At 51.2% G+C, this 25883-nt stretch overlaps 3 protein-coding genes across 4 annotated transcripts in view; 2 read left to right on the top strand and 1 right to left on the bottom strand.

Annotated features, from left to right (window-relative positions):
- Nucleotides 1-4463, bottom strand: part of SAMD8 (sterile alpha motif domain containing 8) — a 64075-nt gene extending 59612 nt beyond the window's left edge. Inside the window, exon 1 of the mRNA XM_036265705.1 lies at nt 4319-4463. The gene's annotated coding sequence lies outside the window, so the exon portion shown is untranslated. The remainder of the gene's footprint in view (nt 1-4318) is intronic.
- Nucleotides 4464-6836: 2373 nt separating this feature from the next.
- LOC118632092 (dual specificity protein phosphatase 13-like) lies at nt 6837-9723 on the top strand. Its single transcript, XM_036264849.1, has 3 exons — nt 6837-6988; nt 7778-7995; nt 9698-9723. The coding sequence occupies exons 1-3, from the start codon at nt 6837-6839 to the stop codon at nt 9721-9723; spliced, it is 396 nt and encodes a 131-aa protein (XP_036120742.1).
- Nucleotides 9724-9916: 193 nt separating this feature from the next.
- Nucleotides 9917-21274, top strand: LOC118632325 (dual specificity protein phosphatase 13). Of its 2 annotated transcripts, XM_036265353.1 has the most exons (6): nt 9917-10061; nt 12317-12520; nt 13951-14045; nt 17535-17708; nt 19956-20176; nt 20879-21274. In XM_036265353.1, the coding sequence occupies exons 1-6, from the start codon at nt 9975-9977 to the stop codon at nt 21079-21081; spliced, it is 984 nt and encodes a 327-aa protein (XP_036121246.1). In that variant the 5' UTR covers nt 9917-9974; the 3' UTR covers nt 21082-21274. The 2 variants fall into 2 exon arrangements, with proteins under 2 accessions (XP_036121246.1, XP_036121247.1); XM_036265354.1 differs by lacking the exons at nt 9917-10061; nt 12317-12520 and having other exon boundaries at nt 14009-14049.
- Nucleotides 21275-25883: the final 4609 nt, after the last annotated feature.

The raw sequence follows: 25883 nt of genomic DNA, 5'->3' as shown, positions 1-25883 counted from the left end.
AATCTTAAAAGCAGCAAGAGAAAAGCAGTTACTTACCTACAAGGGAGTTCCCATAAGGCTGTCAGCTGATTTCTCAAAAGAAACTTTGCAGGCCAGAAGGGAGTGGCAAGAAATATTCAGAGTGATGAAAAGCAAGAACCTACAACCAAGATTACTCTATCCTGCAAAGCTGGCATTTAGAATCAATGGCCATATAAAGAGTTTCCCAGACAAGGAAAAGCTAAAGGGGTTCATCACCACCAAACCATTATTATATGAAATGTTGAAGGATCTTCTTGAAGAAAAAGATAAAAAATATGAACAAACAAAATGGCAATGAATACATATCTATCGACAACTGAATCTACAAACAAAATGAACAAGCAGAACAGAAACATTCTCATAGATATAGAAAACATTTTGTTAGTTGCCAGATGGGAGGGGGGTTGGGGGAATGGGTGAAAAAGGTGAAGGGATTAAGAAGTACAAATTGGGTGCTAGACTGACAAACCTCAAAGGGAAGGGAGGTTGGGGGGTGGGAAGAAATAAACCAAAGAACTTACATGCATATATGTATAACCAATGGACACAGACAACAGTGTGAGGAAAGGCAGGAGGGGGGTGAGAGTGGGGAGGAGGGGGGCAATGGGGGAAAAATGAGGAACACCTGTAATACATTCAACAATAAAGATAAGTTTACAAAAATCCACCAAGATACAGCATTATTTAAATAAGAATATTTTATTTGTAAGCAAATGCACATGAGAGAAAAGTGGGGAGGAAAAGTAAGTTCCCCCAATCTCTGCAAAAATAAAAATTAAAACAATTAATCTGTGCACAATAGTGTAGTCCCTCCCTCCAACCTAAATCCATGAAAAGAATTACACTTAGTTCATATTGTATTTTTCCACGAATACCACACTCTTTAAAAAGAGCTTCATTGGTAATTTAGCAGAAAATAGATTTGTATTCATATCTTATATAAGTCTATTTGATGTATAAAAAGAATCAAAGCTATGGAAGCTTTAAATTTAAAAAATGAATCCAGCCCTGGCCAGTTTGGCTCAGCAGTTAGAGCTTCAGCCTGCAATCCAGAGACCTGGGTTCAGTTCCCACTAAGGGCACATACTTCGGTTGCAGTTTGTCCCCGGCCCTGATTGGGTCGTGTGGGAGGCAGCCACTTGATGTGTCCCTTTCACTTCGATGTTTCTCTCTCTCTGTCTCTTCCTCTCTCTCCCTCCCACTCTATCTGAACAAAAAAATGAAAAAATGTCCTCGGGTAAAAAAAAAAAAATGAATTCAACCTTCACTAACAATACACCACCATATAAAGAATGAAGACAGGAAGATTTCCATCCACAAATTTAATGGCTGTGCTAGGTACACCCTACCACTAACACCAAATATATCAGGCCTGGAAATAGGAATTTTTAAAGAATAGCTTGTTAATATGGTCACTCTTTTAAAGCAAAATAATAATATCCATTACAACATCTGTGATTCAACAGTTTCTCATAAACAATGTTCAAATTTCAATTCTCAGAACAACCATGACAATGTCTCAAAATCAGCAAAATTATGGCAAAGTTTTAAAAAAGCATTGAGGCTCTAGTGATTAACCAAATAAAAATATTTCCAAGTAGTTATTCAATATGAATAAGAGTCTTTGAAGAATAGAATGAGTGCTACTGCAATCAAAACTGATTTATCTAAATATGTCTGCATATTCTGCCATCACAGTCATGATGGCTTCTTCTGGAGTAATATAGATTTGCTTGTCTTAGAGAAACTGCTCTACTGTTAAAATAATTTTCTTTACAACTAAGTGATTGTAAGAACTATCAAAGGGAAATAAAGCCCTGCCGGTTTGGCTCAGCGGTTAGAGCGTCGGCCTGCGGTCCGGAGAGACCCAGGTTCGGTTCCCGCTAAGGGCACGTACTTCGGTTGCAGTTTGTCCCCGGCCCTGGTTGGTCGTGCGGGTGGCAGCCACTCGATGTGTCCCTTTCACGTCGATGTTTCTCTCTCTCTCTCTTCCTCTCTCTCCCTCCCGCTCTATCTGAACAAAAAATGGAAAAATGTCCTCGGGTGAGGATAAAAAAAAAAAAGGGAAATAAAAATAAAATAACTATTAGGCATGCTGATATATTAATTGTACAACTCCATCCAACAATTTTTTTCTTTAATTTTGCAGTAACATTAAGATGTTACTTAATAGATGTTACCTAAATTTTTATATGCTAAGACTTATTCAGAGCAAAGCATAAAGATAAGGTCTCCAGGGGATCTCAGTCTGGTGAGGATAAACTGAAACATAAACAACAAAAATACTACATAAACTACTTCAACTACATAGGCCAGATAAAGAAAAGGGAGTTAATCTTTTGACAACAGCTAAAAGCAAAGGTAAGAATTCATCTCTCCTATGAGGAAATAATTACCAGTCTACTGAGCATTTGAAGATATGACATATATACATAAACTAATTTAAGCTTGTTACAGCCCTGGCCGTTCTGGCTCAGCGGTTAGAGCGCTGACCCTCGGACCACAGAGTTCCAGGTTCGGTTTCCGCTAAGGGCACGTACCTCGGTTGCAGTTTGTCCCTAGCTCCAGTTGGGGGCATGTGGGTGGCAATCACTCCATGTGTGTCTCTCACATCAATGTTTCTCTCTCTGTCTTCTTCCCTCTTTCCCTCCTGCTCTATCTGAAGATAAATGCAAAAATCTCCTCGGGTGAGGATAATAAATGAATAAATAAATACAAGCTTGTTACAATCAGTAAATTATCATCTCACGAAGAATAAACAGTTGTTACCCATAAAAATACTTGATGAAAAGTTTGTTTTGAAATAGCCAACTTTGCAAAATTTATAATCAGATATGAAGTTGTAAAACAACATATGTGATATTGCTAAGGTCAAAGATTTCATAAAGCCATGTTATAATTTAACAATTAAGTGTAACTATTATGATAACTATTTTTCTGGCACAATTATGATTTTGGTACTATTTCTTCAATAAAAAAACACCTGTGTACCCACCTATCCCAGTTCTGTTAAGTGCCAACTAAAAGTACCCTCTATTCTTATTTTTCTAGGTCACTCTGCTAAAAATATTATTCGTACAATATCTGAAAAATTGCATTAAAATTGGTCCTGCAAATCTGTCAAAAGTACCCCTCCAGTTTTCAAGATATAACTCCAATCCTGGAGTTATGGGTAAGAGGAAGATCTGGTAGGCTCCTGGACTGTGTCATTTCACATATAGTTTTTTATGTATCCTTTAACACAGACAACTGCACTGACCATATTTTTGTGGTAAATACATGTGTCAAGTCAAGCTGTCAAAGTGGAACCAGTTAATACTGAGTATCTGTAAAACCTGAGTATCCAAATTTTTGTTTTGAGTGTTTTTTTTAATTTATTTAAAGGTAATGTATTAAATCTTTTTTAAGATATAAACTTCTCTGGTATTTAATATAAACTTAAATTTCAAAAAGAAATACAAAGAAAAATACTGTTAGAAGAAATCCAATGGATCTTTATTTTCAGAATCACCCCTTTCACTGTCTCTTCTAACATCACTTTTTCACTATTTCCTCCAGTGCTTTGGACAAATCAGTGCTTCACACCGCCCCTCCCGCCCCAGATTTTAAAAGGATCCACAGTCCACACACGAGAAAGCCCCCTAATGCAAGTATATTACCCTAGTGATCTTTTATGCTTTAAAAGACACCTGTAAAAATGCCAAAGCCCTAAATTAGATCCCCAAGGGCTTCTTTTCTTTTAACTCCATTTCTCTTTTTCTGGCCCTTTGAGCTGGACGACTTCCCACCCGAGACCCCTCCCTCTTCCAGTCAAACCTACATGCCCCCCCTAATTGCCACCACCCCACTTCGTTAGCTGTCTCTCATCAGTCCCAACCCGGGTCCGTCTCTGGCCGCATGGTCACCTCGGCCCAGGTCCCCCTCGCCCTCACTGCCCAATCCCAGAGCATCTCTTCCTCGGGTCCCACATTCCCGCGGGGCCCCTTCGATCTCCTCTCACTACCCCGCTTTCGAACATCTCCAAGCCCGTGTCTTTTCAAGGCTACATCTCCCTCAGCCTCCCACTCCCTCTCAACCCTGAGTCTCTACGTACCCCTCAGCCTCTGGCCATCGTCATCCCCCCCAGGCCCTCGGCTCGACAACCTCCATTTCCCTCAGATTCCATTCTAGAGCCGACTCTCCGGGCTCCTTCAACCGCCTCCCGCGGCAGCCCCCGGCCGCACCCCTGCCGCCCCCCGCACCCTTGGCTGCAGGTGCCCTCCAAACTCCCCTCTCCTCAGCCTCAGCTCCCGCTCACCTCCGCGGCCGGAGTCGGGCTGCCCGGCCCCACCTCCGAGTCGGCATCCGAGCCGCCGTCGGAGTCCGGGACCCTCCGAGCCTCGCCGGAGTGAAGCGCCACGAGCGGCGGGGGCGGAGACCGCGGAGGGGACCCAGAGTGGAGGCGCGGACGGTGGCGACTGCGCGCAGGCATTGCTCCTGTCCGGTCTCCTCGGATCAGGCAGCTGCTAGAAATCCAAACCGGAACTGCTTGGGGAGGCGGGGCCCTGTGACGGGAGGCGGGGCCCTGGGGTGGGGGCGGTGCCCAAACCGGAAGAGACACGGGGCTCAAGATGCCAGAACCACAGCAAGGAAACCCAAGAGCGCATGCGTCAGGCCCAAGGCCAGCCGATAAGGCCAAAGGAGAGAAGCTAGTGAAGGTGGGGAGGCCGGTGGGATTAGTAAATGGTGTTTGAGGACAAGGGGAAATTATCCTAATTCCTCTGCAGGGGTGGGGAAACTTTTTCCTGCCAAGGCCCATTTGGATATTTATAACATCATTTGCAGGCCATACAAAATTATCGCCTTAAAAATTAGCCTGCTATATTTGGTCAGGCTAATTTGGTGAATGTGATGTTAGCTGGTATTGATTTAGTGGGCCTTATATGGTGGGCTAGATGTTCCCCACACTGCTCAAGAGGGAGTCAGCTCCTCTCCAAGAGCCAACTCACAATGAGCATTGTTACCATTTATTGACCCTTTACTCTCCGATAGTCCCTAAGGGAAATGCCATATAAATATCTCACTTAATCATTGTGCCAACTCTACACAGCCAAGAAACGTGTCTGAATTACGGCAGTTAATATGTGCAAAAGCCAGTATTCCTACTTAAATCTGTCTAACTTTAGAACCCATGCTCTTCTCACTGTGTTACACTGCCCCACCCTGTGGGAACTCCCCAGCCTATGCCTAGCATTGGCATAAACGGAGTCCAAAACAATCTGTGACCTGGGCTTCAGCCCCTCCTTGGCTTTGCTTCCCCAAACAGTGCAAGACAGACTTCACGGGCTCTGATGGGGATGGGGACAGGTTCTGGGGTGAACAGGCTTACATGTGGACTTTACCCTCAAGCTGGACTCAAGGTCAGGGGCAGCAGGGAGGCTTCCTACTGCAGCTGGTATTTCTTCCAGCCCCATCAGGGCCTTCATGAAGTCATCTGAGAGCAGGCAAGACATCTCACCACTTTTGCTAATAACTAACTCTGGCAGAAGAACAGATACAGACTTTTCTCAGTTTCTATTGTGAAAACAAAAGCCTTATAATTAGAGGAATCAACCTCCCATCCTAAAGGCCCCTAGGCTCTTCAGAAAGTCTAGGGCAACATTTACCTCCCTTCTCGCCCTTTGACATACATACATGGCCCATTTTAGCCTTCTCCTTTGAGAATTCAGCCATCTTCATTAAAAAATATCACAGCTCACGCTGGCCAGTTTGGCTCAGCGGTTAGAGCGTCCACCTGCGGTCCGGAGAGACCCGGGTTCGGTTCCTGCTAAGGGCATGTACCTCGGTTGCAGTTTGTCCCCAGCCCTGGTTGGTCGTGCGGGTGGCAGCCACTCGATGTGTCCCTTTCACATTGATGTTTCCCTCTCTCTCTTCCTCTCTCTCCCTCCCACTCTGTCTGTACAAAAAAAAAAAAAGAAAAAAAATCACAGCTCAAACCGTTACCCATGAACCCTGTGGGCACCCTTTAGATGAGGTCCTCCATGCCTTCTCTCCATAGTTCTCTGACTCTACAACTCAGGAAATTTCTTCTGAGCCCTAGAATCTAGAGACTCATCCAACAGCCATATAGTTCCAACCCAGACTTTTTTCTGTTGTTGTTGTTTTTTTTATCCTCACCCAAGGACACTTTTTCATTCTTTGTTCAGATAGAGCAGGAGGGAGAGAGAGAGAGAGAGAAACATCGATGTGAAAGGGACACATCGAGTGGCTGCCACCCGCACGACCAACCAGGGCCGGGGACAAACTGCAACCGAGGTACATGCCCCTAGCGGGAACCGAACCCGGGTCTCTCCGGACCGCAGGCCAACGTGCAGAGCTTTTTTCTATCATTCATCCTTGAAATCAACCACCTCCTCTCCACCTTGGATCTCTACTTTAACTCAGTCCTCAGAATAGAATAGCCTTTTCGGGCCTCTAAACCTGGTCAAAAATGTTTCTTAAGCATATACTATGTTAGAAACAGAATATCCTTTGCTTCATTAAATCCTCACAATTCTTTGAGGTAAGTGTAATTATCCTTACTCTGCAGATGAAGAAACTGAAGTGAAGGGATAAAGTGGTTTGCAGAGGTATGTCTGATTCCATGTGGTCACGGAATTTGGGGTTGGGGGGTGGTGACTTTGGGAAGAAAATGTCCTGTTCTCTCTGGAGGCCCCTGTGACTTGCTGAGTCACTTCTTTCTGCTCCACCTGTCCCTGTCAGTCTCCGGGAAGGAGAAATGACACTGGAGAGGCACAGAGGAGTGACTGCAGTCAGAGGAGTGGGTGGGCTGGCCCATGGCTGAGGCCTCGCTCCCAGAACTGAGCGGAGATTCGGAGGCCACACATTGCCCCAGCGTTGTAGAACTGGAGGAGCTCCTGAGGGCGGGGAAAATTTCTTCTTGCAACCGGGTGGATGAAGTTTGGCCCAACCTTTACATAGGAGATGCGTGAGTGGTAGCTGGCCTAAGGGGGTGGGAGGGGGAACAAGGAGAGACAGTTCTTGGGCTCTTTACCAGAGATAGAGGTGGGATGGGATCACCGAGAAATAGTTCAGTGCTAAGTGTTCTATGCCAGGGACTTTCTCCAGGACTCCTGTGTGCTGGGGACAGTGCAGTGACCACATGTGGCCACCAGAGGGAGTGGGGACTTTGGCTGCAGGAAAGAGGGGAGATCCCAGAAGTTCCTGGCGTCTACTGGCACATCCAGGAAAATTGGGGAGTTTGGAGGGCAGAGGCCTGGGGAATGGTGATTTGGGGTATTAAATGGATTGGACAGAGAGCTTCCCTTCGGGGTCCCAACCTCTCTGTGGACACCATGGGCGAGGAAGTCTGACTAAAGGTGAATCAGGAAAGTTGTCACCTCTAAACATTTGCAGAGCAGAAGCAGGTATGAGGTAGTGGCCAGGAGAGACCGAAAGTGTGTGGGAAGGCACCCGGCAGGAAGGAATGGTGAGGCAGCTGGGTCCAGGAGTGAGGCAATCCTTTCCTTCCGGACCTAGCCCAGGCAAGGGCAGATGACCTCAGGAAGCAAAGAGAGGCTAAAGATAACTTCCTATACCACAACTCTTCCACCAGAAAGCTCTGAGGGTGGTGCTGTGAGCTGTGGATTCTAGCTCTAGTTTGCTGGGTTCCTTCCAGCTCCCTTCGGACCCTAATGGCTCCATCCCTCTGAAGTAAGGGGCCTGGCAAAGCCTCCTTCCTGGACCCCATGGTCAGCCCTCTTCCTCTCCTCCCCAGGGCCACAGCAAATAACCGCTTTGAACTATGGAAGCTGGGCATCACCCACGTGCTGAATGCCGCCCATGGGGGCCTCTATTGTCAGGGCGGCCCTGACTTCTATGGCAGCAGTGTGAGCTATCTGGGGGTGCCAGCCCACGACCTCCCGGATTTCGACATCAGTACCTACTTCTCCTCTGCAGCTGACTTCATTCACCATGCCCTCAGCACACCCGGGGGTAGGACTTGGGGTCTGATCTCATATCCATCCTGTTCAGCCATGGGGGGATGTCTGGTTTCCCTTCAAACAGCAGTGTCCTCCCTTCCCTAGTTGTTTTAATTTTTTTTCAAGTGTAAGAGAAAGTTTATCCAGAAAGTCACAGAGGTAGAAGAAGTGAGCTGTAGAAGAAATGGGCTCAGAAAACAAACCACAGAGGCAAAAGAAGGGCCCCCAGAGCCCAGGAAAAAGAGAGAGGCAAGGAAAACACCCCTGGGGGAAGTGGGCAGGGAAAGGCGAAGCATGCTCCATGGAGAGAGCCTCCCTGAGGCCTCAGGGTAGGACCCCAACCATCTCTAGTTTTTAAAAAGCCATCAGGTTTTTTGTTTTTATTTTTATTTTTTAAATCCTCACCCGAGGATATTTTTCCATTTATCTTCAGACAGAGTTGGGGGGGGGGGCGGTGAGAGAGAGAGACATTAATATGAGAAAGACACATCAGTTGGCTGCCTCCCCGATCAGGGCTGGGGACTGAGGTATGTGCCCTTGACTGGAATCGAACCCGCAACTCCTTGGTCCACAGGCTGACACTCTAACCGCTGAGCCAAACCAGCCAGGGCAAGCCATCGGGTTTTTTAAAATCCTCTGCTCAGTGCTCCAGTGATTTGTCTAACTGCATAGCTTCACATATGGGGAAACTGAGGCCTAAAATACAAGATCATGCCACGCATTAGGAGCAACTCTGGGGCTGGAAGCCAGGCCTCCCAAACAGCAAAATAGTTCTTTCTCTTCAGCAGTCAGCCTTTGGAAATTAACATTTGGTACCTAGATGTCTGGTTTATGCCCCAAAGTACTTTCGAATGGAAATAAAACTTCTAACACCAAGGAAACAATAAGGGACCTGGGGGAAGCTGAGCCCCTATTTTGTGTTTATCCTGGGTGAGAGTTGTGGCCCTTTCTAATTGAACCTGGGCAAGCCAGTATCACTCCCTGGACTTCGGTTTCTCATCTGTGCAATGGGAGAGACAAGACTATGCCTCACAGCACTTCTTAATATCCAAAGCACTTTGACATTCATTTGTTCTTCATCCATTCGCTTACCAGCTATTTATTATCTTCTCTGTGCCAGGCACTGAGCTAGATGCTGGGAATTCACACTTAGACAAGGCAGGGTGCCTGCCCTCACAGAACTTGTCATTATGTTTGGTGGAAAGACAGTTAAAATGTAAAGTATTATGAGTGCTACTCATACAAGTGGGCAAATGTGAAGAGTTGTGGTAGCTCAGAGCAGGGGCGCTCAATTCAGAGCATCAGGGAGGCAGGGTAACTTCCCTTTACATCAGTGTTCACTGGGCCACATGCAAAAGGATGAGCTGCTCTGTAATTCGAGCAATACCATGAGTGATCAGGAAAGCCTGTGCGAAGAAGCTGAAACCTGACAGATGAGTTGTTAGTCAGACCAAGAGCAGAGGAAATGATTTAGAAGGAGTTGGAATAGCATGTGCTAAGGCTGGAGGCTAGAGACTATGCAGCTTCAAGGAACTGAAAGCTACCCTGTTCAGCCACACCGGCCAGGCAAGGTTGAAGGTTGGGGTGGGATAGCCTGAGATAAGGCTGTAGGGTCAGCAGGGGCCAGTTCATGGAGGCTCTTATAAGCCATTCTAAGGACTTTGGACCCCATCCCAAAGGTAGGCTAAATAGGTGTTGGTCTGTGCATTTGACAGATCAAGAAAATGAGGCCCATACATGATGAATGATTTGGCTAGGGTTTGTCACAGAGTACACCCAAGGCAGAGCTGGGAAAGGAACTTGGGCCCCCACCCCAGCGCCTGGTGGGCCTGCTGATGGGAAAGGGCCTTTCACCAGGATGTCTTCCTCAGCCAAGATCCTGGTGCACTGTGTGGTAGGCGTGAGCCGCTCCGCCACACTGGTCTTGGCCTACCTCATGCTGCGCCAGCAGATGTCCCTGCGCCAGGCAGTGATCACTGTGAGACAGCACCGATGGGTCTTCCCCAACCGAGGCTTCCTCCACCAGCTCTGCCAGCTGGACCAGAAGCTGCAGGGTGCAGGCCGGAGCTGAGGAGCCAGGTGAGAGCTGGGCAGGGTGAGGGGACAAGGGGGCAAGGCCTGGGCAGTTGGAAGTAAGAGGTCAGGTGAAAGCTGGGAAGGGACCATGGGGTGGGGAAATGGGACTGAAAGTGAAAGGTCAGGTGAGGGCTGGTAGGGGACCTGGGATGGGACCAGTTCAGAGGTCAGTTGTTAGGGCTGTCTGGCTGGAACTGAGGGCTAAAGGAGGCCTGGCCCACTCTCCAACCTGCTGGGATCCCCTCACCGACCAAAGGTCTTATCAGGGCCAAGCCAAGATGAGCCTCCAGTAGGGCTCTCTCCCAGCCTACCCAGATTCTTCAGACCCCAGAGAGGATGGAAAGACTAGGAAAGAAAGAGGTGGAAAGCAAAAAATGGAAGAGCTGAGGCCTGCCTAGCCAATTCTGATGCTGACCTGCCCCGCCTCCTTGGCCGAAAGCCTGTGGGGGGCTCACCTAAACCCCACCAAGGCAGCGGCCCAGCTGGTCCTGGAACCTATGGGCTGTCTGAATCTTCCCCCCCTCCGCATACCTTCCCTTCAGCTCTGGGGGGATAGGTGGCTGCAGCTATGGCTCCAAGTTTAGCTAATGCTCATGTCAGCCCTGCTTCACCATTCCCAGGTGGGGAAGGAGAACAGGTGTTCCTGCACCAGCCACGATCTCCTCACGCAGCCCTGCTGATGTCAAGTTCTGCTGTCGCGCCGGTCCATTCTCTGCCTTGGGCCCAGCACCCCACTCTCTACCTGCCCCCACCCAGTCTGATCGCAGATCAACAGAAGGGTTCTCCCTAACCTCCCTCCCTCTCTGGTTCTGGGGACCCCTTTAGGACATAAAGGTCTTACTGAAGTCTTCAGTCTCCTTCCTGTTTCCAATTACCCTGCTTTCTTGTTCTGTGTTCAGTGCATTTGGAGCAATAGCACAAGGGGAACAGACCCCTGCACCTCCTGTCCTCGAGCTGCTGCCCTCCTGCTGGAGGCCCCAGTGTCCCCTAGTAGAAGGAGTGGGCTGCCCTAGTAACCACACTGCTGCTCAGGCTCTCAGCCCACAAATGGCCACTGGGGTGCTGCTTCGACTCCTTTGGCATCGGCCCTGTTTTCTGCTAGCTTAGGTGGGAGGAGGCAAGGTTGTCTCTTCCTGGGGTGGCACCAGGATTGTGAGGGAGCTGAGAGTGCCCACTGTTCTCCCACCACGTGCAGGCTAGTCTGTCCCTGGCTGGCCTACCTTCCTCATATCACATCCCCCTTGAGGGCCATCATCTTGGGGGTTAGGCCTCCAGGGCAGCTGTCCACTCCCCTGACCTTACCTCTAGCTCCTGCTACCCATACTGCTCCTTTGCTCAGCTCTCCTCAACCTTGACTTTGGCTGTGCCTCACACCCACTGGCTCACAGGGGCTGCCAGTGGGGGTAGGTGACTGCCCTAGGCTCTCCTGGCAGTCGGAAGAGCAACAGCTTTTTCCTTCTGCCAAGAGCGTGGCCTGAATCCTCCCTGACCCCCACCCAGAAGAGCTGTTTTGGTCTCTGAATGCACAGCCAGCCTGACCAAAGGGGAGCACTTTAGCAAACCGGCCCCTTTGCACATGTTGCTAGGAGTATGAGCATCTTGGGGGTGGGGATTAGCGCAGGACGGAGGGCTAGGTTTAGAATTTGGGGGTGAGTGTAATGGAAGGAAATTAGGGTTGTAGCTGGAGTTGGGACTAGGCCTGGGGCTCAGCTGGATGGCAAGCTGTGTGGTGAGCTGTGTGGTTTGGGGAGCCAAGAGGAGAACGGAATGCCTGTTCCCACCCTACTCTTTCCTCTGAACAGGCTTCGGGAACCTGGCAGAGCAGCAGACCTCTGAGCATGCCCAACACCCCACTTCCCCGGCCTGAGGCTCTGAAACACCCTGTCCTTGAACCTTAGCACTTTCCCATCAGGCAGCTGGCTTTGGGGGAGTCATTTAGGCTACAGCATTGCACGGTTCCTGGGGGTGCTAGCCACCAGGTAGTCTGCGGCCAGAGCCCCCAGGGTTGTGCAGTGCACAGCCCATGTAGCCCTCCACAGCAGCGGGGGCAGAGGACTCTGGAAGATGAGGGGCTAGGAGTGCTGGGCCCATAACTGCCTCCTTACCTCTCCCAGCACCCGTACCCTCCCGACCTTATCCAGAGGGCTCAAAGCAGAAGCAGGCTTAGGTGGCAGCTCTCACCCTGACCCAATGATGTGGCCCCAGGCAATCTCGGCCCTGGTTTACTGCCTGTAACATGGACCTCCTCTCTCCCCCAGGGCTGCTCCTTACTCCCTGCCACAGGGCTCTGCCATTTTGCCACCGCGGTACTGGCCCTGTTGGTGCTGCTGGGGGCTCCGGCCCAGGTGGACACCTGGAAGATGGTGAAAGCCCAGTGTGGGGTCCGCCCTACAGCCTGCTACTCCGTGCACTTCCTCTGGCCGTCAGCACTCCCTATCAGCCGCTGTCTTCAGTCCCCACAGGTAGGAATGGGCCACCCTCTCAGCCAAGCCCTGAGGCTCCTCGGCCAGGGACCCCAAGGTCCCTTGTGGGGGGTGGAGCATGAGAGGAGAGCCGGAGGGGACTGTGATTGTTCATGATAGCCCTTGTCCACGGCTGCATCCATCAGCTCTCCCTAGGGCTCAGCCGGAGGGGACTGTGATTGTTCATGATAGCCCTTGTCCACGGCTGCATCCATCAGCTCTCCCTAGGGCTCAGCCGGAGGGGACTGTGATTGTTCATGATAGCCCTTGTCCACGGCTGCATCCATCAGCTCTCCCTAGGGCTCAGCCGGAGGGGACTGTGATTGTTCACGATAGCCCTTGTCCACGGCTGCATCCATCAGCTCTCCCTAGGGCTCAGGGAGCCCCAGCAGGGGCTGAGCCTTACTCCCTGGAGCTCAGACTTCAGAGACCCTTGTAGGTGTGGCTGTGGGCATGCACACGTCTCTGTGCACATGTTCCCCGGGAGTGCGAGCGGGAACGAGTACTGAAGTTTGGGTGTATGAGGAGGGTCTCTGGAGAGCAGGGGGTTCTTGATAGACCCAAATGCAAGCTCTCAAATGGATCACAGTTACCCTTTAGAGGGACCTTAAAGACCATCTCGCTGGCCTCAAGGGACAGCGGGCCCTGGGCCAGGAATGCCTTCTGCGGGAAGGAGGAACTCGGCAAAGGGCAGAGTGGCTTCTGGACACAGCTTCTGACTGTAGGCCAGGCTGGTCTGGAGGCCTGCTCTGAACCCCCCTTAGACCTTTGTTTGTCTGTCTTCCCATGCTTCCTCAGCCTGAGTCTTCTGGGTCTGTCCTGGGCCAGCCCTGTAATCCTTAGCCCCCAGGGAAGGCCCTTGGACCTGAGTTCTGAGGTTGGCAATGCCACCAGTTTGTGTGTGATTTGGGCTGGTCTTTTCCCTGTCCTCCTCCATAGAAGATCCTTCCCGCTTTAACTTTCTGCCTGTGCTCCACACCACCCTTGAAGGCCAAGGGAGCTCCTAGAGAGAGAGGAAGGGAGAAGGAGAGAGAGATAGAAACATCGGTGAGAGAACATTGATTGGCCACCTCCTGCATGCCCCCCACTGGGGATTTGGCCCACAACCTGGGCATGTGCCCTGACCGGGAATTGAACCGGCAACCTCTTGGTCCCTGGGTTGACACACAACCACTGAGGCACACTGGCCAGGCGCCAAGGGAGCTTTTAAAATGACTTATTCGATCTTCCTTCTCCCTGCCCACAGTCAACATGTACATGCAGGCATACTGCAGGCATGCCCCTGCCCGGATGCCTCTACTCAAATGGGGCCAGGTGTCTGGCTGGGGGTGACCATGCCATGGGACCAGCGGGGAGTAGGGTGTGGCAGGGGATGGCCAGAGAGGAGAGCAGCACATCATGCTTTATAATTAAACTCATATCAAAAATAGAAGCAGCATCAAGTGTGCAGAGACAAGCGGTTAGAAGTCAGCAGCACAAAGTGCCTGTCAGAGAAGACCACAGCCTGGACCAGATACCCCCACAGGTGGGTGAGTGCTCCTATCTCAGGGGGGGCACAGAGCTTTCTGGGTAATGAGGGCCAAGGCACTTGTACCTGTGTGTATTGTGGGGGACAGGGAGATTGGGTTAGATTGAGGGACAGACTGAGTCAGAGCTAGAGGCACAGACAAAGCATAGTAGAGTCAGAAAGATCTGAGCTTGACTCCTTGCTCTCATGTTTATTGGCTGTGTGACCTTGGGTGTATTGCTTAATCGCCTTGAGTCTCAGTTTCCTTATCTGTGAAATGGGGGTAATAATATTACTTGCTTCATAAGAGTACTGTGAGGATTCAGTGAGAAATTGTTAGCACTTACCATGTACCAGACAAATGTAAACTCTGCCTGGTACATGGTACATCCTTAGCAAGTGGTGAATATACTAATAACCATCTCTAGACAGAGAAAGAGACGTCAGGAACCACAGATAAAGACCAAGCCCCACTGCCCCCTGGGAAAGTTACCCTCTACCCAGGATATGGCTGAGGCTTGAATAGGTAACAGTAGTAAGAGTAGTGATAATAACCGTAAGATGCACCATTTATTGGGCATCTACCACGAGGCAGATGTGGGACATGCCTCGCATTTAGTACCTCATGGGATTCTCACAGCAGCCCACTGAGGACACTGGTACACGTGGGTGCAAACGCCAGACCTAACAACTCTGCCCAGGTCTGCCCTCCTCTGAGGTCTGCACACCAGGTGCACAAACCCACTGGCAGCCCGCCTGCCACCCTCTCTGAGGCTTCCTTCCCCCGACTCCTCAGAGATCTCCGACCCCACCTGTCCTGTGGTCACAGTCCCATCTGGTCTGCCGGGGGAGGGAGGGGCAGAGAGAGTGAGCAGCAGGGAAGAGCAGGGGGATATCTCAGAGCAGCCACCAGCATGCAGGGTTGCTGGGAGGCTGGGGAGCAGCATGAGCTTCTGTGAGAGGGTGGGAGACGGTGGCAACCGGGGGAGCAACATAGAGAGGAGAGAGATACAAAAACAGAAAACAAGCGCCTGGACTTGCGGACAGCGGCCGCACAAGAGCAGGCAAGCTCTGCCTACAGAGGCAGCCGTTCAGCTCGGGGGGGAGATGCAGGAAGGAGGCCGAATGAGGGCTAGAGTGAATGGCAAGAACAGCCAAGCCAGCCCTGTCCCTGCTAGAGACTGGGCCCTGCTTCACCCTTAAGTGGCCGAGATGTGGGAGGACATATCAGGCAGGGTCCTTGACAGTACAGGTCTGTGGATGACAGAAACCAGGGGAAGCTGCTGCAGCCACCAACTCCCCTTCCTTGGGTGTGCCTGGAGCTTAAAGGATGAGTCAGTGGGCAAGAGGCTGGGCGTGACTTGGCTGGCAAAAGTGGCATGGAGGAGATAGGTGGGGGACACATCCATGAGCATCAGAAAGAAGGCCCGAGACGGTGCCATTTTCCAGACCTGAGCCCAGGTCCTCTAGGAGGCCAAGGTCAGGGCTGTGGCTTGGGAGCCTCCAATCCTTGATCCCTCTGCCATCTCCTCCTCTGCCCAGGAGCCTCCAGGAGGAGCAGGGTCCAGCTCCCTCAACTGAAGCCGGGCTACCTTCACGCACAGCCGGGCTGTGTGGCACCCACTGGCCACTGGGGGGCAGCCTTACCCCACACCAAGCTCAGAGGCCTGAGCCCAGGCCTGCCAGACTTCCCAAAGCCCCACTTGCCCTGCCTGGGGCTCAAGCACCAGCTGGCGGCTCCAGAACAGTGTGGCTTTTGGATGACCCTGGAACCTGGGGCTCACCCCGTCCTAACACACTACGCTGCTCTCTACCCTGTAGTCACTGTGTACCCAGCCTCCTCTCTCGTTCTCGGGCCAGGCCCCTGGAGACTCCATAGTCCAGCAAGACCCGGATATTTAACGTGAGAAGAGAAATGTGGCCAGGACAGGAGCAAAGACTTGCTGAGGTCACAGAACAGATAATGGCCAGGCTCTCTTCCTCTCTGAAGTGCTCTTCCCACCACTTCAGGTAGCAGCCTCCCTCTCGTGGGGAGTTCCGGGCCCAGGAGTCTTTGACCCCAAAGAGATGCCAGCATAGGAAGGCCTGGGGTTCGGAAGCCTGCGCTGCCCTCCATCAGGGCCTAGGTCTGCTCTCAGGCCCCACCCCCATGGGCTCCAAGAGGGGACCTGGAATTCTAGCCGCTTCACAGCATTTGTGTTCTGGGCGGAACCCGCCCAGCCCCATTCCATTCATGTGCTTAGTCCTGTCCCTGCCCTCACTCCCCCACTCTCAACCCTAGACCATGCCCTAGGTAGGTGGCAGGCCACTCAGCCAGCCCTGGGAGGCTACGTCAGGGGATGAAGGGGAAAGCAGGGTCTTCACTTCCACCCTGCCCACCGGCTGCCCGCTGGGTGAGCTTGGCCAAGCCAGTGGCCTCCTGGGTGCCTGTTTCTCTTTCTGGTCCTGGCACGGCCTACCAAAGAGAAAAGATGTTTTTTCCAGTTTGCACCTTCCCTAGCTACTTGCTGAGAGGGCCAGGTACGATTAGCCAAGATAGGCAACCCTTCCCGGCACGGCAGCAGGCCCACGTTCTGGTGCCACTGACATCCCAGCTCAGCAGGGTCCCGGACTCCCTCAACCAGCTGACTCCTGAGACGGCCCACCCCAACTGCGTGAGGCCTGCCGTGCAGCGCTGGCCCGAGTCGTGGGGGTAAGGAAGAAAGTCCCAGGACTCAAAGGCACATGTGTGACAGCAACACCAGGCTCCCCTGTAGAGTTGGATGTGTTAGTGACCACTCTCGAGTCCCCAACGATAGTTAACTGGAAGACTTGTGGACTGAACTACAGGACCACAGAACTGCATTGAAACCACAGCCTTGCTGCATATCAGCCATTTGGTTTTGGGCATCACTTAAACAATTCCTCTCTGAGCTTCAGCTTCCTCTCATGTAAAATAGGGACCTACCACAAGTGAGGCACCAGGCCTAAGAGGCATTAGCTCATTCAGGATGGAAATGCTAACAAACGTTCCTAGCCCAGGGCCTTCGCTCCAGAGATGGACTCTGCTCTCCAAGCACCTGAAAATGGGAAGGTGTGGGGGCCTGAGGACCAGCCCTGGAACTAGCAGAGGAGGGACCTTGAGACGAGCTGCCCAGGTTGTGAGGAGCCACAGCCACCTGAGGTCTCCATCCCTACAAAGTCCCAAGTGACCAGTGACTTAAGGGATTGGGTCTGTGCCGGCTTATCGCCACCAACGGAACTCCAAAGACCCCTTGGCCAAAGTTTCTGACCTCGGGGGCCTCTGGAAAGGGCAGGAGAGAGGGTAACAAGGGGTTGATTCCCTTGTTCCTCGGGAAAGGGGCTAGGCCTCAGCCCCAGGTGAGCTGGTTAACAACCTCATATGAACTAGCTGCGGCCCTTCCCGCATCATCCCAGTGCCACCTGGGCCTCCACTCGGGCCTCTGGTCAGCTGTACTCAGCTTCAGGGAGCTGCCTCTAGCCACTGCGATGTCCACCCTGTTCCAGGATGGACTCCCTGCAAAAGCAGGATCTCCGGAGGCCCAAGATCCATGGAGCAGTCCCGGTGTCCCCCTACCAGCCGCCCACGCTGTCCTCACTGCAGCGCTTGCTGTGGGTCCGGCGGGCCGCCACACTGAGCCACATCAATGAGGTCTGGCCCAACCTCTTCCTGGGAGATGCGTAAGTGCGACTCACATGGGAGAGTTGGCGGGGGCAGAAGGGAGCCTCGCCCAGAGCCCAGCAGCACAGGTGGCACCCTCTCTGCCTCCCATAATCTATTCCACATGTTTCTTCCCTTTGACAGAAGTTATTCTTTTAATTGAGGAAATAGAACACTCATAAGAAAAGTGCATAGAGCTTACATGAAGAGTTTCACCACCCAGGTCAAGAAATAGGACATTACTTGTGCCTCAGGAACCCCTTCTGAACCCTACTCATTATAACACTTTCCCTGCAGATAACTGCTGAGTGTTGAAATAAGTATTTCCTTATACCTCTACCACTCACCCACCTAACCATATAGTTAGTTTTGTCTGTCTGTTAAAGTTGGATGAATGGAATCATACTGTGTGTGTTTTGTGCCCAGCACAATTTGCTCAAAATTGTAAGATTCACCCATGTTATTATGTGTAGCTGCAGTTCATTCTTCTTCTTCTTTTTTTTAAATTTTCACACGAGGACATTTTTGCATTTATTTTCAGATAGAGCAGGAAGGAGAGAGGGAGGAAGACAGAGAGAGAAACATCGATGTGAATGAGACACATCGAGTGGTTGCTACCCACACAACTCCAGCCGGGGCTGGGGACAAACTGCAACAAAGGTATGTGCCCCCAGCAGGAACTGAACCCAGGCCTCTCCGGTCCACGGGCCGGTGCTGTAACTGCTGAGCCAAGCTGCCAGGGCCATTCATTTTTCTATTGCTGTAACTACTCGATTATGCGAATACCTCATAGTTTATCCGCTTTTATTATATACAAACACCTCGGTCGTTTCCACTTTTTGGCCATTATGAACATTCTAGTACCTGTGCCCTGGCAACACACGCATGATTCTTAGGGTGTATCGAGAGAGTAGAACTGAGTCATTTTCTCTAAAAATGTTCTTAAAATTTAGAACATATGGACCAATATATGTAGAGTTCAGAATTTTTAAAAGATATTTAGAGAATGGGGGTCAGTATCTTGTTAACAATATGATAATATGCTATCCTCCCTACAGATAACCAGTAATAAAATCCGTATTGGCATTTTAAAAAATGCATACACAGCCCTCGCTGGTTTGGCTCAGCGGTTAGAGCATTGGCCTGTGGACCGAAGAGTCACGGGTTCGATTCCAGTCAAGGGCACATACCTGGGTTGCGGGTCAGGCCATACAGGAGGCAACCAATTGATGTGTCTCTCTCACATCGATGTTTCCCTTTCTCTCTCCCTCCCATTCTGTCTGAAAATAAATGGAAGAATATCCTCGGGTGAGGATTTTTTAAAAAAATGAATATACAAATATATACATAAATACTTTTTCACATTTCTCTCTCTTAATTTTTTTTAGAAAAATGGTATCACTTTATAATCAACTTTGTAATCAACTTTATATAGAAGCTTTTTTTTTTATCCTCACCTGAGGACATTTTTCCATTTTTTGTTCAGATAGGGTGAGGGAGAGAGAGAGAGAGAGAAACATCAATGTGAAAGGGACACATCGAGTGGCTGCCACCTGCATGACCCAACCAGGGCCGGGGACAAACTGCAACCGAGGTACATGCCCTTAGCGGGAACCGAACCCAGGTCTCTCCGGACCGCAGACCAACACTCTAACCGCTGAGCCAAACCAGCCAGGGCTATAGAAGTTTTTTAATGGAGTCATACTACAGACTTAAAACCTTAACCAACGTTCTGTTTAGTACCTGGCATTTTCCACATGTTCTCAATACAGCATGAACACCTTTCTTTGTTTACCCGTATCTACCATATTTTAGTGCTTGCATAGTATTTCATTTACCTGTACATACTCAGGCTCCTATCAGAGGATATTTGTAATTTTCCCCAAAGTTTTTACTATCTTAAATATCATTAAATTCAATTTACAGAAGTCTGTGGGCACAGTTTGGATTCTTTCTTTAAGTCCCTAGAAGGAAACTTGCTGGGCAAAGTATGTGCACATTTTTCAGGCTTTTGATGCATGTGGGCCAAATGCTCTCCAGAAAGTTGGCCCGAGGGAAAGGAAGCCTTGAACTCTAACTAGAGGAGCCCATTCACCCCGGCCAGGGCCAGTTCACTACTTCTAGTCTCTACCCTTGGCGGGGGTGGCAGAGGAGGGAAGGGGACAAGTTCCAGCTCAGTCAGAACTGACCAGGGAGAGCTACCCCCACCTCCCAATTCCTACCCCACCCCACCCCGCCCCGCCCCGCCCCACCCTTCCTCCCTCCAGGTATGCAGCCCGGGACAGGAGCAGACTCACCCAGCTGGGCATCACCCACGTTGTGAACGTTGCTGCGGGCAAGTTTCAAGTGGACACAGGTGCCAAGTTCTATCACGGAATGCCTGTGGAGTACTATGGCATTGAGGCTGATGACAACCCCTTCTTTGACCTGAGTGTGTACTTTCTGCCTGTGGCTCGGTACATCCGGACTGCCCTCAGTGTTCCCCAAGGTGAGCTCCTGGGGAAGGGACTGGGGTGGAGGTAGGGATGGGGGTGAGATCCGGGGCTCTTTGATTTTCCAGTAGCACTGATAGCTGGTGCCCTAAGCCACAAACCTCTCCAACAACCCTCTCACCCCATGGGGCAAGTAGCTACTGCCATTTGGTGAGCATCCCCTTCAGAGACGCCCAGAAACCAACAACCAGTGTGGTCATCAGCATAACTATATCCCTCAGTAGGAGACCAGGTGTTGGGCAGAAGGTACAGACCTAGCAACCTAGCAACGGCTCTTGAGCAGGCTCCTCTAAAATGAAGCCTTGGCATAGGGCTGCAGGGACAAGGGGAGAGGGCAGAACTGGGGAGAGACAGGTAGTTTGTAATCTGCCCCAACCCCAGGGGACTCCAGGAGCACTGTCCTCCCCCTGCTCCCCACCAACTCACCAGAGTTGCAAAGGATGCCAGAGGAAGCACCTTGAACCAGGAGAAGGGAATCCCAGCTGCTAACCTTAGCTCCATCACAAACTTGCTGTGTGACCTTGAGCCAGTTCCTTTCCCTCTCTGGGCTTCATTTGCCCCAGCTGACAGTGAACACAGTGTCAGTATTCCAGAATACTGTGATAGGTGGGCTGAAGGATGGCTAGAAGTATCTCTGACTCCCGAATGGGTGGGTGTATGAGGGCAGGTGGTTGACGCTGGGTTGGGTCTCCCTGCAGGCCGCGTGCTGGTGCACTGCGCCATGGGAGTGAGCCGCTCCGCCACCGTGGTCCTGGCCTTCCTCATGATCTACGAGAACATGACGCTGGTGCAAGCCATCCAAAAGGTGCAGGCCCACCGTGATATCTGCCCCAACTCCGGCTTCCTCCGGCAGCTCCAGGTTCTGGACAACCGACTGAGGCGGGATTCGGTGAGACTCTGACCTGGTGGACAGCCAGGAGCCCTGACCCTCCGGCCAGCATGGCCCAACCCACCAGCCTGGCCCTGGGACAGCAGCCTCTTGAGATGTACATAGCAAGCAAGGACTTAGCTGAGGCAGAGGCAGGGAGAGCTGGGTGGTGACCTTTATCGGGTGGATTTCCCTGACCCAATCCAGAGATTCTTTATGCAAAAGAATTCAGTCTGTCTCTATAATAAAAGGTTCATCATAATAAAGACAGGAGTCCTTCTGGTGGTTTGTGGGATGGTGGCTCTCTCCAAGGATGGCCACGATGTACCAGAAGGCTTGCCAGCTCTGGCTCAGTACAATGGCAGCCTAGAGATGGAGTCTGCGTTCCTGTCGGGCTTCCTGAAGGAGGAGGCCAGGTGAGGACCAATTAGTAACACGACCTTGGGTGCAAGAGGAAGGAGTGGGTACAAGTGCTGAGAATTAGATGGCCTTTCTTCACCTGGTCCTCAAGAGTAGGTTGCCTGAGTAAAGACCAAAGTGCAGTGCATCACCATTCTCACTGTGCGGCCCTGGCCAGTGGGGCCCAGTTGGTTGGAGTGTTGTCCTGTGCACTGGAAGGTCGTGGGTTCAATCCCCAGTTGAGCACATGTGGTGATGGGGGGCAGCCAATCTCTCTCTCTCTCTCTCTCTCCCTCTCTCCCTCCCTCTCTCTCTCTCTCAAAATAAAACAAAAGCACAATTCACTGTGTGCAAATAGCACCTCTTGAATTCAGTCAATCTTTTCATTTACACTCTACTTTCAAAATTACAGACACCTAGAACACAGAGGCATTAAACAAGAGGATGGGGTTGGGGAAGAGATACCCTGGATGTCCTAGGGGAAGGGTGGTTATGTGATGGAGCAAAACATTCAGCTCTGTGTTTCTTTGTGCTTGTGCTCTAGCGAAACACGTGAAAGCCTGCGGATTCCTCACCTGTGAGCGGTGCAGGTATTGCGAGGCTGAAATGGCCTGCCTGTCCTCCTCCCTCCAGGCGTCCCTTTGCCCGCTCCAGCTGACCCATAAAGGTCAAGGTTTCTCAGGATCCTGTCCTCTGCCTTTTTTCTCGCTCGGTGTCCTCACTCTCTGGGTGGATGCTCTTGTTCCCACAGCCTCAGTTCACATCTGTAGGCTGATGACTCCTAGACCCCTGTGGCTGGCCCCATTCTCTCTTCTGAGCTCAAAGCCTCTGTATCCCACTGGCCACCTCCATCTAAATACTGCCCTTGAACTTCAGACTGAACTTTTTATCACCCCCACCCAGACCACTTCTCTTCCTAGTCTGACAGGCATCGTTACCCAAGTCAGTGATGGGGGTCACCCTGAACTCCTGCTCTCATCCAATTAGCCCATCGGTTTCCTCCTCCTAAGTACAACTTGGATCTGCTCACTTCCTTCGTCTTTGTTGTGACTACTCAAGTTCAAGCCAACCTCATCTCTCACCTGAATTCTTTTTTTTTTTTTTATTCTCACCCAAGGACATTTTTTCATATTTTGTTCAGATAGAGTAGGAGGGAGGGAGGGAGGGAGGGAGGGAGGGAGAGAGAGAGAGAGAGAGAGAGAGAGAGAGAAACAGCAACGTGAAAGGGACACATCAAGTGGTTGCCACCTACACGACCCAACCAGGTCCGGTGACGAACTGCAACTGAGGTACGTGCCCTTAGCGGGAACCGAACCCGGGTCTTTCTGGACCGCAGGCCGACGCTCTAACCGCTGAGCCAAACCGGCCAGGGCTCTCACCTGGATTCTTACAACAGTCTCTGCCACCAGCCTGGTTTCTCCAATCTCCATGCAACGTGTAAACATCTTACCAAAATGAAAATCGGATAACGTCACCCCTCTGCTTCCACCCCAGAAGTACAAACACCTGGACGAGGTAGGAAATGCTGCATTACTGAGAACTTCCAGTCGTCTCCTGCAGTTCTGTTCTCGTACATGCCACGCACCTCTGCCAACTTGCACAGGCCCCAGCTGCGCCAGCTCCGGGTGCCCACCGCTCTCAGCACTCTCCACCCGGTCTCCTCGGAGCTCCAGTTCAGATGGCCCCCCTGGGAAGCTCTGCTAGACCCCCCAACCTGAGAGAAGTGCTCCTCCCCACTGAAATGTCCATCCACCTCTTATGATACCCCTGTCACTCTGAATTACAGTCGCCTGATGTCTTATTCTCTTCCAACTGCTGCCTCTGACCAGGCTTTCCGGCTCAGTGTCCCTGCCCATGGCCCCCACACTCTCTGGCTATGACCCTGCATCAGGTACAGCCCTGTGTTTCTGTGGACCGGCAGCCACAGGATGCACCACTGCCACTCAACCCTCTCTACAGAGGCCACCCGGGGAGTGGATCCCAGCTCAGCCCAGGACTGGACTTTCCTCCAGAGGGTACCTGCCCTTCTCCAAGCTCCACCTGCATCCCTCTCATCATTTGGTTACCTTGACATTCTCTTCCCAGTTCACTTTGTCCCCTTGGCCCACCTTTGACCCACTCTTCCCTCCTCACCAAGGCTCTGGGGTCAGCTGTGCCCTCTCTTGGGGGCTTACAGGGCTTCTACCCTTCTCTGCCATCTAGTCCATTTCCAGAGGGCAAGTGCTTTCTCTTTGTACAAGTCAAAAAAGGTGCCTCCAGACCTGGCCGTTTGGCTCAGCGATTAGAGTGTTGGCCTACGGACCAGAGAGTCTGCGTTCAGTTCCCGCTAAGGGCACGTACCTCGATTACTGTTTGTCCCTGGCCCTTGTTGGGGTCATGTGGGTGGCAACCCGTCCATGTGTCTCTCTCACATCAATGTTTCTCTCTCTCTCTTCACCCCTCTCTCCCTCCCACTCTATCTGAAGATAAATGCAAAAAGATGTCTTCAGGTGAGGATAAATAAATACATAAATAAAAAATAAAACAAAAAAGATGCCCCCTCTGAGCAAACCAGCCTTTCAGACAGAAGCAGTCCTGGGCTTGGTCAAGAAGAAAGTATCTCTTCCTCCCAAGCAGACAGAGCTCCAAACCAGAGTGTTCAATGGAGTGAGCTGAGCACAGGCTGCTTTTGCCCCCATTCACTTCCTTTGCACCTCATAAACTGCAAACACAGGCCGCCTGGTCTGGGATGTAGGCAGGGATGAACATCCCAGTTCTACAGATGAACAAACTGAGGCTCAGAGAAGATGAGATGGGCTGGAATGCTGTGTCCTGGGCCTAGGATCGCTGGGCTCGGGCCTCAAAGGGCAGGTGCTGCCCAGTGAGCTACTCTACTCTCCTCCCTGCGGCATTCGGTTGGCCCTAATCCCAGCTGGCTGTTGGCTGCCTCAGGTGCTCTCCAGGCCTTTTCCAAAGCTGGAAGATGACAGAAGGGCTGTTACTGCTGTGGCCAACCAGGCAGAGCCCCTCTCCAATCCAGGGATTGAAAACCATTCTCGGTTCGTCCCAGGTTGTTAAGGCCTATAATTATCCAGAGCAGACAAAGCTAGACCCCACTTGGCAGCCCAATCTGCCCACCCGCAATTCTCTTGGAACCCCCCCTCTGCCTGACAACTCAGCCCTTGTTGCTATTTCTGCTCATGCACTGTCAGCAGAGCCCAAAATAGTGGCTCCAGAAGCCAATCTCTACACAACATCCAGGTCTATGAGTGTGGGCCACCTGCCTCTGCCAGCTGGGGTGCAGTGCCCAGAGGCTGAGACAGAGCCACACCCTGAGGCTTGAGTTTCAGCAGGTCACCTTCTTGGGGCTCTGAGGGTTAGGCTCAGAATCTGGGGCTGCAGAGGAAGGGGGGGGCTGAGAAAGCAGGTGGTGGGAGAGCCAAACCGTTTCCAGAGCACCTCAGGAAACACCGAGCTCCAGATGGGTACCTCTAGCAGGAAGCCTGCCTGCCTGCTCTACTTGCCCAGGAAGTCTGCAATGGTGCGGCTGCTTCCCCTCTTTTTCTAGAGCAGCCTCATGAAAGGCATGGGCTATTGTTAAGAGCATGATTTTCAAGCCAGATCACCTGGATTCAAATCCTACCTCTGCCCTCTACCAGGTGTGTGACCTCAATTAATCTCTTCACACCTCCCCCACTTGTGACATGGGAGTACTAATAACCAGCATATAGGACTGTTGTAAGGATTAAGTGGGGAAGATAGAAGGTTCTTTGTACAATATGTGTGGCAAGCTTTCAAAAATGAGACCTGGCCCTGGCCGGTTTGGCTCAGCGGTTAGAGCGTCAGCCTGCGATCCAGAGAGACCCGGGTTCAGTTCCCGCTAAGGGCATGTACCTCGGTTGCAGTTTGTCCCCGGCCCTGGTTGGGTCATGCAGGTGGCAGCCACTCGATGTGTCCCTTTCACGTCGATGTTTCTCCCTCTCTTCCTCTCTCTCCCTCCCACTCTATCTGAACAAAAAATGGGAAAATGTCCTCGGGTAAGGATAAAAAAGTAAAAATAAAATCTTCCTATCTTACAGATATGAAAACCAAGGCTAACAGAGTTTAAATTAACTTTCGCAAGGTCACTTAGCTAGAAGTGATAGAATCATATTTCAAACTCCCTCAGCAAGACTGTGTTCTGAAACACTTCCTGAGCCTTAATTCTGGGGTGGCCTTGGTGACTTGCTTGCCATTAGATTTTGCGACAGAAGTAGCTTTCAGGAATTTCTGAGGCTGGGCCATAAGGTGGCTTGCAACTTCTGCCTGGGTCTCTTGGAACACTCCCCTTGGAGCCCTGAGCCACCGTGCAAGAAATCGAACTACCCTCAAACTGCCATGCTAGAAAGGCCTTGGTTAGGCAAGCTGGTTGACAGTTTCAGCTGAGCCCCGCCTTCCAGCCTCCCTGCCGGTGCACA

The sequence above is a fragment of the Molossus molossus genome, unplaced genomic scaffold (genome assembly GCF_014108415.1).
Source record: "Molossus molossus isolate mMolMol1 unplaced genomic scaffold, mMolMol1.p scaffold_m16_p_17, whole genome shotgun sequence".
NCBI lineage: Eukaryota > Metazoa > Chordata > Mammalia > Chiroptera > Molossidae > Molossus > Molossus molossus.
Note: the sequence above shows the minus strand (reverse complement) of the source record. Positions and strands in the feature narration are given on the sequence as shown.

Coding starts and splice junctions, on each gene's coding strand:
- LOC118632325 (XM_036265353.1), top strand. CDS start 9,975: ATGGGTCTTCCCCAACCGAGGCTTCCTCCACCAGCTCTGCCAGCTGGA. Junction 17,709..19,955: donor AACCTCTTCCTGGGAGATGC/GTAAGTGCGACT, acceptor TCCTCCCTCCAG/GTATGCAGCCCGGGACAGGA. Junction 20,177..20,878: donor TGCCCTCAGTGTTCCCCAAG/GTGAGCTCCTGG, acceptor GTCTCCCTGCAG/GCCGCGTGCTGGTGCACTGC.
- LOC118632092 (XM_036264849.1), top strand. CDS start 6,837: ATGGCTGAGGCCTCGCTCCCAGAACTGAGCGGAGATTCGGAGGCCACA. Junction 6,989..7,777: donor AACCTTTACATAGGAGATGC/GTGAGTGGTAGC, acceptor TCTCCTCCCCAG/GGCCACAGCAAATAACCGCT. Junction 7,996..9,697: donor TGCCCTCAGCACACCCGGGG/GTAGGACTTGGG, acceptor TGCATTTGACAG/ATCAAGAAAATGAGGCCCAT.